Source organism: Dinoponera quadriceps, unplaced genomic scaffold (genome assembly GCF_001313825.1).
Source record: "Dinoponera quadriceps isolate SergipeBrazil2010 unplaced genomic scaffold, ASM131382v1 scaffold397, whole genome shotgun sequence".
Lineage (NCBI taxonomy): Eukaryota > Metazoa > Arthropoda > Insecta > Hymenoptera > Formicidae > Dinoponera > Dinoponera quadriceps.
In genome coordinates this window covers 1,157,771-1,176,587 of record NW_014554705.1, presented here as the reverse complement: position 1 = coordinate 1,176,587, position 18,817 = coordinate 1,157,771, and the positions used below count along the sequence as shown (strand labels likewise).

General features: G+C 39.6%; 5 protein-coding genes across 5 annotated transcripts; all 5 read left to right on the top strand.

The window, feature by feature from the left end:
* The first annotated feature begins 316 nt into the window (after nucleotides 1-316).
* Nucleotides 317-2,180, top strand: LOC106740912 (pupal cuticle protein 20-like). Its single transcript, XM_014612377.1, has 3 exons — nucleotides 317-328; nucleotides 854-1,325; nucleotides 1,879-2,180. Exons 1-3 carry the CDS (start codon nucleotides 317-319, stop codon nucleotides 2,178-2,180), a joined length of 786 nt encoding a protein of 261 aa, XP_014467863.1.
* Nucleotides 2,181-4,511: 2,331 nt separating this feature from the next.
* Nucleotides 4,512-5,976, top strand: LOC106740913. Its single transcript, XM_014612378.1, has 5 exons — nucleotides 4,512-4,552; nucleotides 4,760-4,895; nucleotides 5,091-5,210; nucleotides 5,595-5,704; nucleotides 5,785-5,976. Exons 1-5 carry the CDS (start codon nucleotides 4,541-4,543, stop codon nucleotides 5,974-5,976), a joined length of 570 nt encoding a protein of 189 aa, XP_014467864.1. The 5' UTR covers nucleotides 4,512-4,540.
* Nucleotides 5,977-10,738: 4,762 nt separating this feature from the next.
* LOC106740916 (proline-rich protein 4-like) lies at nucleotides 10,739-11,963 on the top strand. Its single transcript, XM_014612380.1, has 4 exons — nucleotides 10,739-10,750; nucleotides 11,135-11,258; nucleotides 11,483-11,652; nucleotides 11,823-11,963. Exons 1-4 carry the CDS (start codon nucleotides 10,739-10,741, stop codon nucleotides 11,961-11,963), a joined length of 447 nt encoding a protein of 148 aa, XP_014467866.1.
* Nucleotides 11,964-15,052: 3,089 nt separating this feature from the next.
* LOC106740915 (MAGE-like protein 2) lies at nucleotides 15,053-16,412 on the top strand. Its single transcript, XM_014612379.1, has 3 exons — nucleotides 15,053-15,135; nucleotides 15,713-15,994; nucleotides 16,159-16,412. The coding sequence occupies exons 1-3, from the start codon at nucleotides 15,124-15,126 to the stop codon at nucleotides 16,300-16,302; spliced, it is 438 nt and encodes a 145-aa protein (XP_014467865.1). The 5' UTR covers nucleotides 15,053-15,123; the 3' UTR covers nucleotides 16,303-16,412.
* Nucleotides 16,413-17,195: 783 nt separating this feature from the next.
* Nucleotides 17,196-18,522, top strand: LOC106740895 (early nodulin-75-like). Its single transcript, XM_014612359.1, has 2 exons — nucleotides 17,196-17,210; nucleotides 17,830-18,522. The coding sequence occupies exons 1-2, from the start codon at nucleotides 17,196-17,198 to the stop codon at nucleotides 18,520-18,522; spliced, it is 708 nt and encodes a 235-aa protein (XP_014467845.1).
* Nucleotides 18,523-18,817: the final 295 nt, after the last annotated feature.

Sequence of the window (18,817 nt, the reverse complement as noted above, 5' to 3'; positions counted from 1 at the left end):
GGCGTGGTGAGCTGCGGTAAGGCGAACGTGGAAATCCGCGCATGGACACTCACTGTGTGGAACCGAATAGAAAATGTCTAATTTGCTGTCAATGTGAAGGCCGCGGGGACATGGTCAATTATTTTCACGTGCGCGGCGAGCCGACCACGGTGAAACAATTGCGCCGGGCGGGTGTAATTCGCCGCAGTGCGAAGCGAGACGAAATTACATCGTCTACAGTGAAAGGCCCCACAGTATATTAAGACGCGAAATGGCCAAAGATGTATCAGTCGCAGAACAGACTTAGCAGAGGTGTACCAGCCGAAACACGTGCGCCATGAATAAAATCGTAAGTACATCATATATTCTTCGCGGAAACAAATGAGACACTTAAAAGTACGATTCGTCTAATCAGACTTTGCTTCGCGCTTGGTATTCCTCGACCAAGACTCACAGCCTGAACTATTCCTATAATTTCAGTAATTTTTTTTGTGAAATTGCACTTGACGCTTAACTAGCAACACGTGGACGCGAGGAGAATAAGAAATCATTAATAAAGGAAAAATGACAAGACAAATATAAAGCTTTCGATATTTGTTTTATTATTACTATTACTATACGACACGAACTATCTCGGCTAATTATTTTCATATTTTTTGCAAATGAAACAATATTATTATACTTTATTATTTATTTTAAGAGAAAATTCCATTAAGAAAAGAAGGATACAAATGTCAAGATTAAATCAGGCGACGAATCTACGAAATAAATAAAACAAAAAGTTAAAAATTATAAACTGATATTTTATATTTTCCATATCTGTCATCTTCTCGTCTCTACTGTTTTTCCATATTTACTTTGTCACTGTACATAGGTGCTGTTTTCTCTGGTGTCCTTGGCCGCAGCCAAGCCGGTGATCGTGAACCAAGATTCCGGAAGTTACATGATACCAACATTTGCCGCTTTACATCCATATCCGATTGATCGATCCGATCAAGAAAGCTTGGGCACTTCCGGCGGCGGTGGTTACGGGGGTGGCTACGGCGGTGGTTACGGAGGTGGAGATTTCGGCGGCGGTCATGGGGGTGGAGACTTCGGCGGCGGTCACGGAGGAGGTTTCGACGGTGGGCACTTAGAATCCTCGGGCGGTCAATTCGACGGAGGTCATCAGGATTTCTCGTCAATCGGTGGCGGTCACGGTGGTGGATTCGACGGTGGTTACGGTGGTGATGATGGTGGTCACGGAATTTCCCTGGACGGTGGGCACAATCACGTTCACAGTGTTCCCGTCTCCGAGCACATCGAAGTGACGAAGCCTATAGCCGTGCCAGTCTACAAACACGTCGGTAACGTATCCTCTTATTGTTTTCCCGTGAATCGCGGAAGATCATATAAGAAACCAAAAGTTGCAACGCAGTAGATGTCGTGTCTCTTTATTGATAACGACTGTGGGAAACGGATTTGTTATTTCCATTTATTTGTATCGTCAAAGTAAACGGCATAGCTTCTTGAAATATGCACATAAAATATTTAGTACGAAGGCTCTATTAATGTTGGCCCATTTCCTAAGCATAATGCCGTCGGAAATTTTCAATTAGAGGCATTATGCATGAATATTCGTGCATTATAACAATTGATAATCCGATGAATCGGCAACGATATTTCAAAGCAGCAGTCATGATATATAAATATTCGAAAACATCGCGCCTAATTGGAAATTTCCGATGTCACTATGCTTAGCAAACGGGACAGAATTAATAGAGCCTTCTGTACATAGACGCTTTTTGATACAGCACTTATTATTTCTTTGAACGAATCGAAATACCTCGTATACTTCCGCTTGATTCATTGCGCGCATGTTGGAGACATCTTCTTATTGTCCGAATGAATTCTTTTCAGGTGTTCCGGTACCGAAATCAGTGCCGATTGCCGTGCCACATCCGATTGCGGTTGGCGTTCCGCAACCTTACCCCGTGCACGTACCCGTACCGAAGCACATTCCCATACAGGTCGTGAAGACGGTGGCTGTTCCGGTGGAGAAGAAGGTCCCTTATCCCGTGGAGAAGCATATACCGGTACCCGTCGAGAAGCCGGTTCCCATCACGATCGAGAAACACATCCCCGTTCCGGTTGTGAAGCCGTACCCCATTAAAATTCCCGTTTACAAAACCATTTACCATCACGCGAAGAAGGGTCATTAGGGGCATGCCCGAGGAGCGAGTCTGTGGATTCTCATGACGAGGAAGAGAGGAAAACACGATATCTTAATTTAAAAGAGACCCTTAGCAACCAGCGTTTATCCACTTAGTGAATTTCGTAGATCGAGCTTAGGTATGTTCGATAATTTGCGTATATCGGATAGATAATTTATTAGCTTGCGGTAAGCATGCATTTTCGCCGTGAAACATTTCGAAAAATGTCTCGAACTAAATTACCCGAAACTTAGAAAATTTTGAAAACTAACTGCGCACGTTTAAATATTTTATTGAGACGCCAGGATTGCTTCGGGGTCAGTCTAATTGTACGCACTACAGCCTTATTCAATGTTACGCGATAATATGTTACCACCGTGGTAGAAGTCGATGTGTGAGAACCGATCAACTCGAATCGAAATGACACTTTTGATCATTCTAATACTTGTGCGCAGTGCTTTCTCGCTGCCGATAGGGAGAAAGTTCACGAAAAACGGTTCAGGTTTGTTCTGTTGATCGAGCGCTCGTCGACTGCGATTTGTTTTATATTTTTTGTATATAATATATAATCGCATTAAGCGCGCCGGTGCGACCGACGCATTGTTGAACTACATTTTTTTAAACGTTGTTGTTTTCGTTTTTTGAATAAAATACTTACAAAACCACACGCTTCTTTCTCTTTCTTGTTCGTCTTGTCCAGTGAAAGTTCACTGACGATACACTTTTTTCCATGTTCGTAAGTACATCAGAAAGCGCCAGAGTAATTTAATAAATTAAAGTAACGAGCTTCGTGCGCGCTTAAGTGCAATTAAGGATCACGCTCATTATTTATGGTAATAACGAACGATCGGAATTAAATTCGAAATATTGTAACAGCTACGTATAATATACATGAACGTCGTAAACCTTTTTTCTTAATTAATTAGAGAACAATCGTTTAAATTCGTCCATTGTTTCCACATATTAAATATTTCTGAACGGCAGAAAATTATTATATATTCTTCTTTTGTTTTCAAATTATGTATGAATTTGTTATTCATCATGTTTCCGAAATTATTGATAAAAAGGCTAAATGTCTTTTCCTAGTTTCTTAATTATATATTCATTGCCACATATATAAATAGTACTTTGTTATTTATAAGAAACACCTTTAAAATATTAAAAATGGTCAAATTTGATATTTTAACTAATTTGTGAATTTGCTTTCGTATATAATTAATCAAGTAAGTATCGATTATAATCCACCATGCGTTCCGTTATAGGTCATAGAACTAACAGCAGCTTTCACTACGATTTTCGATAAAAGCACCGGGAATTCTCTGGAAAGTGGACGTTAGACATTGATTCACTCAAGATGGACAAGATCATCGTGATCGCATGCAGCAAATCATCCGTGACGTCGAAGAGCATTATTGCGCGACGAGATTCAAGGAATTTTACGATCCCCGCACTTCACAATAAGAAATGACCGACAAAGAAACCAGAAATAATTTATATAGTACAAATCAATACGATTTTCTAACAGACGATAAAGTCAAGAAAGTTTCCACACAGTAATAAGAAATCGATTAATGTGAAATCGGAGATTGCAATACTTATTTATTTTTATTTATTTATTTATTTATTTATTTATTTATACAGTAATCATCCCTTTAATATAAGCTAAGTTCATAATTTACTAGGAATAACCTTAAATATACATTATTAATAATAATACGTAGAAAAAAAAAAAGGAAAAAAGCTTAGTGTAAAAATTGCCTGGGAAAGAAAGAAATAATTCACATTTAACAGTTTTACTGCTGATAATATCTAATTGTAATTAAAAAGGACGAATTTGATCGCACTACGTAAGATTTTTATTCTAATTAGTGTGTTATGTCATTATGGTATACACAATATTATAAAATTTTTCCATATCTAAAAAATATACATAACAAAAGAGAAATAAGATTGCAGTCTTTATATAAAAAAATTAAGTTTTTTTCTATCCTATAATATTAACATATTAAATAAAAACACATATAACTATAAGCGAAATAATTCATATAAATCGGTAATGTTATAAGTATAAATCAAAAATTTATATAAGAATAAACAGATGAAAACGAGTTGACTGACCGTAAGTACGTCATTATTGACGGTTAGGCATTAGATGTTACGCAAGATTGGTAATGGTGACTGTGAACGATTAGTTCCACAATCGAGCCATCGATGGCATTCCGTACAGTGAAGGTGTGGGGTATCATATCAAAGAATAGTGGGGTTACTTGTTTCTCTCTGTGCAGACGGTATATAAGTTGAGGACGAAAAGAATTTGTCTCGAGTAGACCACTTATTCATGGACGATAAAGTCATATCTTAGCTAAACGATGAAAAAAATTGTACGTAAAGACCCGTTCCGATTAGGCAATAAAATGCAAATCAAACTTGCATTTAACCAAAATAATCTCAACATGATCTTTAATCGTTTGGATTTCAAGTGAATCGACCAAATGCGTTTTGTGCGATTTGTGCAACGAATATTTATTTCCCAATTCTTGAATTACGTTTCTGGCAATTTCGGTGATGTTTAATGTTTGTTGTTTAAGATTGTGCTATTTGGAGTTATCGCCTGCTCTTGCTGTTCCAATTGGAATTTCGAAAGCCATGGCGGACATGGAATTACTTTGGGAGAGATTTCTATAGACCATCATGACATGGGTGTTTTCAGTCTTGGAAAAACAGGTTTGGCTATGTATATTGAGCTATTAATTATCGTTTTATCTCGCTTTATCTCTTTCCCATTTATTTCCTACGCATGTATTCATGATAACAGTATCGCCAGATGTCAATTGTATTAATAATAACGTGTGATTGGAACTTTGTAGACTGTTACACAGGCTTGATAAATGGATGCTGATACATGGCTTTAATTTTTAGACGGTCACTCTTTAAATTTCTTGGATGATCATTCGTCATTTTTAAGTAATATTAATGGATGGCATTCGGATATCAGCAGCTCTCACGGAGGCCATGTAATTCCTGTTGTTAAGCATATCGGTAATGTAAATGGCATTCATTTTCACAACGTGTGCTAATGTTTTTATATTCGCAACTTAGTAACGTACGCTATTAAAAGTTCACTTCGACAAAAAAGAAGGTGAGATATTTATCAAAGGATCCGAAGAGTTTGAAGAAATTGAGCTCTATAGATAATAATTACCTTTCTATGAAAGAAATTGATAACGCAATCTAACATACTATCATAACATAGTATGTTACTAATTAGTATTATATTATATATTAACATTTACACTAAATAATAAGATTGAATTAACATTACTTTATCACTCATTCCTTCACCGTCACTATTTTGAAATAGTTAATTACTTGTCGTAAGATATTTTCGAACTGTTTCTTATCGTTTTTATATATGTACGATAGGAATACCGACGATCAAAAAAATTCCATTGAATGTTCCACACCCAGTGGTACAAACGGTCATACAGCCGTATCCTGTTGCTGTGGTGATACCGAAGCCTGTACCATTTGAGGTGACTGGGCGATAATTAACGCAATTTCAGTAAAATTGCTCGCCATTATCTTTAGCTGACATGGGCCGCTCTCTTTTCAGGTGGAGAAGCAAGTAATTAAGACAGTCGAGAAAAAAGTGCCGACGCCTGTCGAGAAAATAATTCCGGTTAAGATCGAGAAGTTAGTGCCTTTTCACGTGGTGAAACACGTGCCCATACCAGTCGAAAAACCGTTCCCAGTCAAGATACCGATCTACAAGACCATCGTCCACAAAGTCCACAAAGGCCATTGATAATCTGCTTAATCTTACAGAAGTATGACTGTCGTTATTGTTAATATCCTTTTTACGTTGTGTATATGTCTAATCAAAGATCGCGCACATGATGCGTAAACTTAAGTTTGTTAGTACTACAACACACGTTATTTATTGAAGAGTTCGCAGCAGCATAGACGTAGATTCTTTCCGCTTATTTTTCCATCGAAAAATTGATTATTAGGTTATTTCGATCTAAAGAAATTCTTTCGACGTTTACACGTGTGTATTCCTATATAACCACCGATGTTATATAATTATGTATCTAACTGTCCTTATATTAAAGTATATAACAGATGCCTAGATCTTGCATTACTAAATCCCAATCTTCATCGGATATAAATCGGGTAAATACGTTTGGAAATATTTCTGCAATTAAATGCTTATTTAATTATTCATTTTGCTCGATATTAAATTCCAATATCACACGCGATCAAGCTACGTTGTAAGCTACGCTTTATTGGATTTCCAGTCAAAATATGAATCGCTTCGTGAAAAGTGAAACTGACAAGCAGAAAACTGTCGTATTATAATTTAAATGATAACGCTACGGTAATTTAACTCGCTAGTTTGAAAGCTCGTAGTAAATTAAAGCGGGATGTTAACGACGGCAAACATTGCACTCGTTATTTTTACGATAGTATATCGCCGTCATGAATTCATCAGAATCACACATCAGGATATAGGGATTATAAAAACGCTAATTTTCTAAGTGGTTCGGCGCATGCTAACGAGCACTGTGGCGATTAGTCTGGTCGGAGTATAATAAGCGAAGTTTCACCGTTCAAATGACTCCCGGGATGGGTGTTGGATTTGCATGGTCAACGAACGCGTACGGTCGTCTGATTCGCGTTCCACCTAACTTGGAAATATACGAAACGGTGTAAGACGACTGTGCACGCGGAACTCGAGGCGACAGTCGTTCCTGTACAACAAGCAATATATTTTGCCAAGTCCGCGACGTTCGCTGTTACATGCGAACAGTTCTGAAGTAATTTATGATACGGTCTGAAAATACCCGCGTGGAAATCCCCTGTCTTTTCTGGTATATTAATTTACATACGTACAATAGTGTTAAAATGACACTTCTTATGCACTGTTTAATGTCTTAAGTGTTTTTTTATATATTTTTTTATCTGTGGGCACGATTTTTCCCATACTCTTGCATATTAATCTTTCTACGTATTGATAATCATAAAATCTGCATACTCCTCCGCCCACACATACTTCACTTTCTATCAATATCTTAAATAATATCGTAGATAGTATCGCAAGTAGCAGAACTTGCACGTGCTACATTGCCAAAGGTAGAAAAAACGAAGAATTTCACGCGGAAAGATCAACATCGAAAGTGAAGTGTAAATTCCATTCTCTTTCTCTTTCTCTCTCTCCCCTTGATATTGTCGAAAGTGAAAAGGATCTCATCGTGAGAATTTACATTTCAATTACCACCTCAATATCGGCGAGCGTCGAATCGAAAAAAGGTAGATGCTTTTGGTTTGCAAAAATTACGCAACAATAATATCTTCCTATATACTTGAAAAAGGGAAAAAAGAAAACAATTACGGAAAGCATTGAATGTACGGTAGCGATAAAAAGCTAGCAGCGAAAGGTAAATCTATAGATATATATATATAAGATTGTTTCTTCCTCCAATCGCGATAGTTTCGATCGTTGTAAAAGGAGGAAGAATGATCTTTCGCGACGTAATGATTCGACGTAAGAAAAGAAAAAAGAAAAAGACGTTATAACGCTTTAGTGTCTGTAAAGCAGATTTCGAAATGGCTGCGGTCGCATACTTTATTCTTTCATTTCCGAGTATTACATCCCACGTTAAGCCGTCATATCGCCCATTAAGCATCCTTAATCTTCGTACTTTAATGTCACGCGAAAAAACGGGAACTAGCTGTACAAGCGATTTCAGTTGATGCGATTTCAGTTGATTTTATTTGATTTGTACTCTAATCGTTCAATGAATACAGTTTATAGTGCGCTCATTTACATAAGCTTAACACGCAATCGTGAACAATTTCTAACGTCATCGTTTTATGTTTTCGGGCTCGAGGGGAAATAGACACTCTTCAATTACGGGAAAGCCGATCGATCGAGCAAATTTGTCGATGCGTCGAGTACAGATAATTAACGTTGAGCGGCTTGAATCAGGAAGGCGCACGTTAATACTTAATACACAATCACCATCGGTCGGCTTTTTCCTTTTGCGGCACGATCGCCGTGATTGTCGGTAGAGCAAATCGACTTTGAACTTTACTTTCGCCGTGGGCTTTTTCCCACAGCAAACTCCTTCCTTCCTTAGCTTCCTTTTTCCACATTACCGACGAATTCGTTGACTTACGCTCGTTATTTTGATGCTTCCGCTGAAGGAGAATTATGAGTTCACGGCGAGGTTCTATTATCGTGATTATTATGAGAAATCTTCTAGCACATTACCTCATCTCTCTCGGAGGAATTTTATCTTACACGAGACCGAAGAAGTTTATATATCTGAATCCAACGTACCTCGATTTCTGCTACCAGAAATTAGTAATATCAGAATATTGTCTCTCTCTTGTAAGCTTTTATAACTTACGTTTGAATTATAATATATAATGCAATTGTTGGGTCAACAAGCTATATCGTTTCGCAATTTTTATTCCCACTAATGCATGGTGCATCGCACGGTTTTCCAAAGAATATAGACTTTACCGTTTCTTTATTTTACGTAGGAGGTTTTAAGTTAAGGTGTCAATATGAAATATTAGATTTACAAAAATTCTTTAAAATTGCAATATACAATAGTAATAAATAATAAAAGGTACGTGTATTGATTGAATAGAACAGGGAGACGTCTGTCAATGTCAAGGAACACGACCGTATAAATTAACACTTTCTCTAATGCCGAGGTGGTAGGTCAGGGCTCGGTCGTAGTTGTTGCGCCATTAGTACACACCGAGAACAATTGAGATCACACCGAGACCTGGGCCTGAACTTTCCTGAATGACAGATCGTGAGTATCTGCGACGACGGCGACCGTAGGTTCGTCCAATTTTCCACAAAAGCAAATTAGCGATATCGCTCCACCATCGGCGTTAATTGAGATGGTCTCTGTTCCAGAGTAGTCCTGGAGTTTCTCCACGCATTAGAAACGGTATATTTACTTCCACGAACGACGAACTTGCCGTGCGAATAATTGACTGGCGAAGCCTGAGGAGCTCGTGGTTATTTAAAGAATTTGTTTATCGTTTAATGTCATACTCTGGATGAAATTGAACGACACAATGCGCGCGCGTGATGTTGATCGTTTTTTAAGTAATTTTATTTTTCGCGCTCTCGCTGTGTAACTCGTAAAATTTAAGCTAACTGTGTAAAATTTAAGCAAATTCTACACTTCCACATTTACTCGTGTATACACTTATAAACATTGATTTTTCTTTACTTCTTTCCGGGTAAGATTTCCTTTTTGGGGTGATCACGGGTGTATATATAGTTATTATTTTGATTATTAATGGATATTGTGCACTTTACGTTAATAATCCATTTTTAAGCTTATTTCACGCCGCCTTTCACAGTTGTCTTTCTATCTATGTGTAATATTCCATCCGGAACCCTTTCACGGAACGTTGTGTATCGTACTTTCATTCTGATGTATCGAAAAATGTATCGTCTTTTAACGTTTTCTCCCTGCTGCCGTATACTCCACGTTCACTTCCTGATGAGTCCAAAAGCCCCGGCAAAGCGGGAATTGCCTCGCCGCATGTCTATCGGGCGAGTTATGTATTCATGTAAGTGAGCGGAAGTCGAATTCGTATATCCGTTGGGCGCACCTTTCTTGTTCACCGAACCGGATCGACGTAGCGAAAAAATCCTCGACGAGTCACGGTATATTTTGTCTCGAGAAAATCAATAGTCACTTCAGGTAACGACCGAATCATCTCGCCGTTCGCTCGCAAATTTGTACCTACGGCGGTATATAATTTAATTTGCGATCACTTTACCGGAATTATATCAAAGTATCTTTGAGATAGTATATGCACGAAGGTACATTTACCTTCACTTCCGGCAAACGGAGGACTCATGCGCGTTTGCGGTTGCTCGAATGTACCTTTACAATTTTCGTTCGCCGCAGAGTATCTTGCTGTTCGCACAATGTTCGCCTTTCTCGAGTAATACAACAAAACCCGGAAAACCGATGAGATATTTGTTTAATTATATTAATCGTATTGCCTTGCGGTACGTGTTATATAAACAAAATTAGACACAAAAGTAACCGTGCAGATTTTATTGCGCTTGTTTCTTAATTCGACAATAAGAAACATAGGTATTGCACGATAGCGCAATTAAATCACAGATTGCTATTACTTGCGCTTTTCCTGTCCTTAACGTTTTATAATATGCATAATCATATATCTACTTCCGCGTAAAAATTACACCGTGTTCCGTAAATCTCAGAGGAAGAAGAGAATTTAATGTATGTGTGTGTGTGTGTGTGTGTGTGTAAAGTGGTGCGTGAGTATAATACAATTTTCCCACGACAATATATAGAGTCCTTCTCAGGATGGCGTATATTGTTGCACGATCTGAATTGTAGCACGATATATCCTGGAAAGATCCGGAACTCTATCTCAGGATATATTAGTGAAAGGTGGTGGAATCGAAGTATATAAGCCGGATCTTTAAGCTACTTGGTCACTCAACGCTCGATTCTACGTGTTTGCACTATCATTGCCTTCTGCAGAGCATCGACATGAATCAAATTGTAAGATTTAGGCGTTCATTTGCATGTCGTGCGACTTATGTGTTCACTGTGTTAAATAGTGTTACTTAATTTAATGAAAGAAAAAGTGCAAGTTTGAATAGAAAATGACGAAAATAAATTAAATTCATCGGAATTGACTAAATAACATGATGTGTGCTTAAATATTTTGAGAATTGCAATTATTTTTAGAAATTGGAAACATACATATATATTTATATTTATTATATGAAAGTTATTCGAGCAATATTGTTACATAACCTTTTCTGGTGCTTTCGTAATAATAAGAATTTCCAAATATTTTCAAGTTACGATGTTATATCGTTTGGATATCAGAAAGATAAGGATTTTTCACGCCAAAAAGTGATAAGTAATTTGAAATTGCAGATTTTGTTGTTGAGTCTCGCGTCGTTTAGCGGCGTAGTGTTCGCTGGCTACGAGGAGGACCATGGTGGTTCAACATACGAAGAGAAAACGAAGCATGTGGAGATACCGATAATCAAGAAATACGGTGAGTTAATATTCCGTGAAACTTTAATTTGAATTTATCCAGTTCGTTATAAAGTCTATTTTCACATATTTGAAAATTCTCTTGCATTTATATGCCCGAGTTTAAGAATCGTTGAAACATAAATAACTACCGGAATTCTCATACGGTATTTGCGGCAAAGTACGTTATATTACTATCTAAAAGCCTTATCTGTAGAAGATATGTAATTAATCTCTTTGTTTCAGCCATACCTATTCCGCACCCTGTGCCGGTCGAAGTGCCCAAGGAAATTAAAATACCAGTGCCTCAACCCTATAAAGTACCAATCGAAATTCCTCATCCGTATCCGGTCGAGGTGGTCAAACACGTTGAGATTCCCATCGAGAAGCCTGAGCCTGTCATTGTAGAGAAACATGTAAGTTTAATCGTAACGTCGACTTTCGATATCTTTACGCGCGGTACAACTTTCGTTTAGTACAGAAGTAGAGTAAGTTTTGCTTTTACGAGGCATAATCATAAGTAATATCAACAAATATCACACAGTTCTATTTTTAGTTTACATATTCACTTATTTGTATTTTACAGGTGCCTTATGTCGTCGAGAAGCCGTATCCCGTCTACGTAGAAAAGAAATTCCCCGTGCCGGTGGCGAAACCGTATCCCGTCCACGTCCCGATATACAAACACGTGGTTCACTACACGTCTAAGGGTAAAGGATGGCATTAAAACTTTCTAATTATTAGGTATTATCAAAATCGTCCGCGCGCCGAGGGAAATTCATCTTGGGGGACTTCTCGATTTCGGCCGGAACGATTGCATACTAACACGAATTTCTCGCGAAGGGTATCATTAGGGAATCCCCTCGTAAAAACCATTTAAACAATTATATGAACGCCTCTCTCAAAGATTTATTGTCGATCGAAATAGGGGTGTGTTTTAATAGCATGCGCTAGAGAGCTTGACTTCGAGGTTGAACCTGCCGAGTCGCCATGTAGATAATTTGTTATGCGTTTCCTTCACCGTTGTTAAGTTTTGATAGACTCCATGTGAAATGCGTACTCGTTTTTAAGTATTTGTTAATAAACGATTTCCACTGAAAGTCTCGTCTCACTCGCTGATCCAAGTCTTAAGTTAAGTTTGATGGAGCGGGTCAGGGAAGACCGCAATGATACATTAAATATAATGACATTATCGAGCGAGCCGTCAAGCATGACGCGTCGCTCTTTGCATCTGGTTACTTGTGTAAAAGGCGGAAGCTCGAGGAATCTGGCTGACGTGTCAGATCGCCCGATAACGCGAGATTCTCGCATCGATTCCGTGTGATTCCTTCCGGCGCAAAGAGACCGTACGAAAAAGCGCGCGTGTGTAACCTACTGTTTCGTTTCCTCGTCGAGGACACGATTACGATCGGCTAGAAAGAAACTGGCTACAGCCGGGGGAGCGTTGCGCGCTCTGATCTCGATTCGCCATAATGAGCACGCGCGTTCTTACACACCGACGTGTGAAACCACTTTTACTTGCGATGCACTTTCACTGTTCCGCTCGGCGATACGGATAGCACCGTGCACGATTTAAATCTCGAGATCGCGATCCTACCCCCTCCCGCTGTCGCGCAACCACACCCTCGGTGCGCCTTTCATAAATCAATATCGCTCCGCGCACATCCGCGCCGATCCGCAAAAGTCGCGGCAATGCTTTTCCCGATCGTCGATCGCGATGCCTGCGACCGATTTTTTGCACGCGGTAGAGAGAGGTGCTCTGTTCCTAGAGATTTGCGGCAAATGTCCGCTTGTTCATCGTCCGTGAAAATTACCTTGCCTCTCGGCGTTGTTTGCGGTGAGACGCAAAATGCTTCAGGAAGAAATCCACGTTGCACCGTTCTGTTATTGATTACTTCAAGTCACATATTATTACTTATGCAAGGAATTATGTTGTTAATTTATCAATATCAAGTTCTCTTCGTTGCCGTCGATGTTAATACAATAGCGGGCCCGTGAAAGGAAATTTCATTAATTGTACATGAGCGTCGGTATTTCGACGAACAGCAATCATACAACGTTTATTAACAGATTGTTGAACAAACAAACTAGACCATGACATTACCACATTTATGCCGATCGCTTATCTTTGTCTCTCGCACCGATACATGCAACTGGCCGTGATCATGAGAGAACGATGTCGGAAAAACGATTGCGTGCACCAGCGCCGGAGACTCTCTCTTGAAATCTCAGAACCGTTTTATCACCCGACTCATCAGAGGAAGAATAACAGGCTGAGTGATACATTGGTGGTACTAAATGAAAAAGTAGAATACCACTGCACCGCGCGGGTTATATTTTTCCGTTTTATTTTTCAATAACGATAACTACTCAAGTTTATCATAACAACTTTTGCTACATCTTAATTTCTTCAGCTATTAGGACTCTATCTAGATTTTCCTTTTTCTATGAAGGTTTCCGGTATATATTATAATACCATAATTTTAATGACCATAATTTTAATGAAAAGTCATTAAACGACGAACACAAACCTACGTGCATTGAACATGTGCATAGTATTTTCACTAATAACTATTCCCGATGATTAATGGTGTCATTAAATATTTCCATAAGGTTGTACATCGAAATGTAATTTAAAATATAAATATAATATATAATATTTAATTTAAAATATAAAATTACGTAAAAAAAGGAAAAATTGCAAAAACAAGTGAAATAATTAAATTAATGTAGAATTTATGAGTTTTCTATTTAAATTAAATTTATTATAATTCTATAATTNTTTCTATATTTAAAAATATTCATAACAAATTAAAAGTTTTAAGTTATGTATTCAAAGTTACGTTACATCACTTTCCACATATTGATACGTCTAATAAACTCTCATAATAGGTTATTATATGTTACATCTAACTTTTAAATCAAATTCAATGTAGTTATGTTTCATGATGCGTACTCATGATAAAATTCCTGTTCAATTTTCATGTTAGTCAGAAGCCAGATCTAATTTAATGTCCGTGAATGAAATAAATCTAATTTAATGTCTGTCAATGAAATAAATAAAGAAAGAAAAAGGAAACGTGTATAATTTTTTTGTATATTTAAGCAGGTTTTTTTATTTATTGTTCATTTATAATTTGCTAATAAGAACCTAATTTTTAATTTTAATGAAGAATTCGATATTTTTAAATATTTACGCAATATTTCTTTAGTTTGATATATTACAATTGAATTGATGTACGTTTAACATTTTATACTGCACAATCTACATTTGAATGTGACACGTGGATAGTTATTATGCTTAATTAACGTATACAATTACTTTCTGAGAAGATTTATGCTCACGAAATCTAATTTTGTTATAGTACCAGGACTAGACGATGTTGCTAATTAGGAACGATTACTTCGTCGTTACCACTGTGTTCTGCGATGTATGCCACTGTTGTAACACGTTCGTCTGCGTGCATGATAGCCAGGAGCATGACGGGAATAATTAATAAGCAGTGGATAGCTTGTTATCTACCCAGGAATCCTAGGTGCAAGTGTACCGCAATTCATCCACCCCAACATAGAGTTTTGATAATTTAGTTTGCGCATTCTAAAGTTAGTGAACGTCAGGAAGATTGGAGACTGAACCGCTCTCGGAGGCTGTCGTTATAGTCGTGCAGACTTACGTAGCCGGCACTTGTACGTGCAAGCGTGCACTTATACACCGAGACCAGTTAAAATCAATGTAATGAAGAGAAGGGAGAAAGTAGCGTCGGTATATAAAGAGTTGGCCGTGACTTTGAAAGCATCGTAGAGTCTGTAGTGCGCTCCACGGACAGGCATATCGCAATAACCGATTGTCACGGCAAGTGTACCTTCATCGCGCGAGCACCAAGATTATGAGACTATTTGTAAGTACTTTTCAAAAGAAACTTTGTGTGCTAAATCGCTCGGTGTAACTTTGTGCGTTTTTTAATCTCCGCCGTAATACGTCATTACGCGAATTAACTTTCGCAGAGATGAGAAAAAGAAAGAGAGAGAGATAATAATTATATACATTCATTTAGACAAAAGCGGGTGTTTCCTTTAATAAGATGGCAATCATACGCTTGAATTTAACCAATTAAGTTTTCATAATTATAGGTCGAATTACGTCGAATTGCGATCGTTGATCTCGTGAAAAAGAGAAAAGCAGATCTCATTTTTCTCATGAAAGGCAATGTTACAATTAAGCCGGCGTAAATAAGGCAAGGCTGCAATTAGTTATTTATTACGAAATTGCTTGCGCTTTGCGTGACACTATTCCGAATATGGTTCGCTAAGACGGCTAGACGAGCGAGTTGTCTGCGCATTGGGCCGGATAGCTGTATCGTGAAACTATTGCCAGAAGAAGAGTACCGGAGTCGCGGAGAAAGCGATTAGTATTGCTCATGCTGACGGGGCTTTCATTTTGGAACGCTCGATCTAACGACTCGCTTGTTTTTGTAGATGCTAGCCATCATGGTGGCCATGGTTTGGGCCTCCTACGAGGAGGAGCACGGCGGAAGCACGTACCATGAAACCTCGAAGCCGGTGGAGATTCCGATTTATAAAAAGTACGCGATACCGATTCCGCATCCGGTCCCAGTTCCGGTGCCTCAGGAAATCAAGGTTCCGATACCTCAGCCGTATGAGGTTCAAGTCGCAATTCCGCATCCGGTTCCCGTCGAGGTGGTCAAACACGTCGAAATCCCTGTGGAGAAGCCGGAACCGTACATCGTGGAGAAGAAGGTCCTTATTAATAACATTTATTAACGAATCATAACTGTAAGACATACTGTAATTTGAAAGAGAGCGATTCTACGCTCGAAGATAAATCGGGAAAGTATGTAAGACGTCATTTGTCCTGATACTGTTAAATATCGTTATTTTTACCACCGCCTTTACCGTCGCAGGTACCGTACGTCGTTGAGAAGCCGTATCCAGTGACAGTGGAGAAGCATTTTCCAGTGCCGATACCTAAACCATACCCAGTTCACGTGCCGGTGTACAAACATGTTTTCCATCATCAGAGCTCGGGGCACGGCTGGAAACATTGATTCAAGCCAGCCCGAACAACTCCCTGCAGTATCTTTATGCCAAAAATAGTAACGAAGCTATACGAGAGCAACGGTAGATCGTAAGCGTTATGATATCTGTACATAGTTCGTTGTTGTACATGTAATGTTGTGTTTGTGGAAATAAATCGTCCGTTTTCGTAAACGTCAATCACTCATCGTCGCTTTTCCTCCGAGCGATTAGAGCAGGGCTAATCTACGCGTCAGCGGCGTGTTAGGATGAATTAAAATACAAGACATTTAGGCGGATGTTTGCAAGGAGATTTTTAATTGCCCGGACAGACTTTTATTTCGCTCGATTACACGTCTATCAGTTGGATTTGCTGAGAATTACCAAATCAAGCCGGCGATTTACGATCTCGAGCGATTTTACGCCCTACCAGCGATTATACGCGCGCGCTTGCGACAAGCACGCGGTAAATACATCAGGCGTGTCCGACTTTTTCCGTGAATGCATCCATAACCACCGTAAATTACGGTACACCAGTGTTCCCACGGGCGACGCCTCGGGCGATCTGTCGCGTTATGGGATCCCGGTTCTGTCGCCGACCTGGCGTGTCCACCTCGTGGTAAATGACGACGAATAATGTCAACGACGCAATGCGTCGCGCCATGCCCAAGGTGCGGTCTCCTGCGCCGCTGCAGAATTTATTCAGGAAATACCGGGGCGCGAGCAATTGCATCATAGGCCTGGCGACCACTTTTTCCACCGCTTAAGGGAATCACATTCGACTTTGGCTCGGCAGAAACTTGCCCTCTCTAAGTGGAGCAAAAGTTTATAAAACCGAGGACCGCGAGCGACGCGCCTCTAGTTTCGTCCAGGACTCCCGCTCCTATCGGTCATCAAACGCGATCCCAGAAATAGGAAGGAAATCATGTTCAGGATATTGGTAAGCCGACATCGCGCAGCTGATGCCCTGCATTGAAAGGAAAAAGTGCTGCATTCATAAATATTTGTTAAAAGGATGTTGTAGTAATTACTTAAGTAATGATTTCATTTGAAATAATAAGTAAATATCACTCGAACGTAGCACACTGAAGGAAAAGTGTTATATTTATGTGATATTTACTTGATCCAAATGAAATAACGATTCCGATCCCTCTCAGCAAATATTTACTCGAATTGTAGCACTTTTTTTCAGTGTATGAATTAGGGCTGTTAATATTCTTTCCATTTTAAAACGTATCGCTAGACACGTAGAAAATATCATAACATGCTCAGCCTTAAACAGTTTCAACTAAATTTATCGATTAACTGTGATTCTTCGCTTATACCATATGTTACTGTTCAATGTTAAATAGAAGAAGATTATCGCAGAGACGCGGGTGATACGTTCCACAAGATTGCGAGAAAAGAACGACCCTTCGTTTCTCGCATGATCGCGACGTATTTACACTCCCCAACATAAATGTCCTGTTTAATCCCGCGTCATCGACAATGTAGCGAGTCCCTTTTCTGCGACATTCATCGGCCCTTCACGTAACAATCGAACCTTTACGTCTCCCCAGCTACCATGCTTGATATGGCTGTCTACGGTGCGTTCGGAGACCGGGCTGCACATGGACATGCCGAACGAATCGCTGATGGACAAAGTATCGGACACCTCGATACTGAAGCTGAAAAGAGAATCCTACCATCAACCTTGCGGACCGGTCTACCCGCATGTTCCCGCCTACGCACCGCCGCCCGTTTACGTTAAGCCCTACGTCCAGCCGACCTATTTGAAGAAGGAGCTGGGCGTCCAGCCCTTGGCTCACTTCCAATATCCCCAGCAGCCCTCTTACACCTCTGTGGTGTCGAAGCCGGTCGTCTCGTACGTAAAACCGCTGACACCTGTGGTGAATTACCAAACGGTGCATCAGTCGGCGCAGTATATCAAACCTGCGATACCAATCTACCAGAAACCCGCCATGTCCTACGCGCCGACCTATCAGAAACCGTTGTACTACGCATCCGCGTATCAAAGTTCTATGTACCACCACGACATGCCGAACATATTCGTGAAGAAATACGAAGCCCCAGTCGCACCGATAGTCTACCAGAAGCCGGTGATTCACGCGCCCATCCAGTACGCCGCGCCGAAGGTGTTGCAGCTGCCAACGCCGCACGTGTCCTATGTAAAGCCCGTGGTTCATGCGCCGCCCGCATATGCCCCGCCGTCCGTACATAATTCCGTTATAGTTAAGCCTCATTGTGTGTAAATCGATCGCACGTTAACGCGGATATCGACGCACGAAGGGCTTCCCTGAGCACGGCTCCTGAAACGCGTTAAAGGTAAATGATTGGCACACCGACGGCTTTCCATCGATCCGCATTTTGTAATCTAAAAGTTAAATGAACACTCGAAGCATCGAAAACTAAAGCATTGAAACAAGCATTGACAACAAAGAATGTAAAACTGCAAAATTGTACGTAAAATCGTGTGAAATAACGTGATGGTTTGTACTGCGACATACATCGTCCCGAGAATGCCATTTATATCAATATTAGTTATTA

Bases quoted from the DNA above. Each gene is read 5' to 3' on its own strand.
- LOC106740916 (XM_014612380.1), top strand. The intron at 11,259-11,482 runs GTGAGTTAATAT...TCTTTGTTTCAG, and splicing joins ACCGATAATCAAGAAATACG to CCATACCTATTCCGCACCCT. The intron at 11,653-11,822 runs GTAAGTTTAATC...TGTATTTTACAG, and splicing joins CTGTCATTGTAGAGAAACAT to GTGCCTTATGTCGTCGAGAA.
- LOC106740915 (XM_014612379.1), top strand. The intron at 15,995-16,158 runs GTCCTTATTAAT...TTACCGTCGCAG, and splicing joins CGTACATCGTGGAGAAGAAG to GTACCGTACGTCGTTGAGAA.
- LOC106740913 (XM_014612378.1), top strand. The intron at 4,896-5,090 runs GTTTGGCTATGT...TTTAATTTTTAG, and splicing joins TTTCAGTCTTGGAAAAACAG to ACGGTCACTCTTTAAATTTC. The intron at 5,211-5,594 runs GTAATGTAAATG...TATGTACGATAG, and splicing joins TCCTGTTGTTAAGCATATCG to GAATACCGACGATCAAAAAA.
- LOC106740912 (XM_014612377.1), top strand. The intron at 1,326-1,878 runs GTAACGTATCCT...AATTCTTTTCAG, and splicing joins GCCAGTCTACAAACACGTCG to GTGTTCCGGTACCGAAATCA.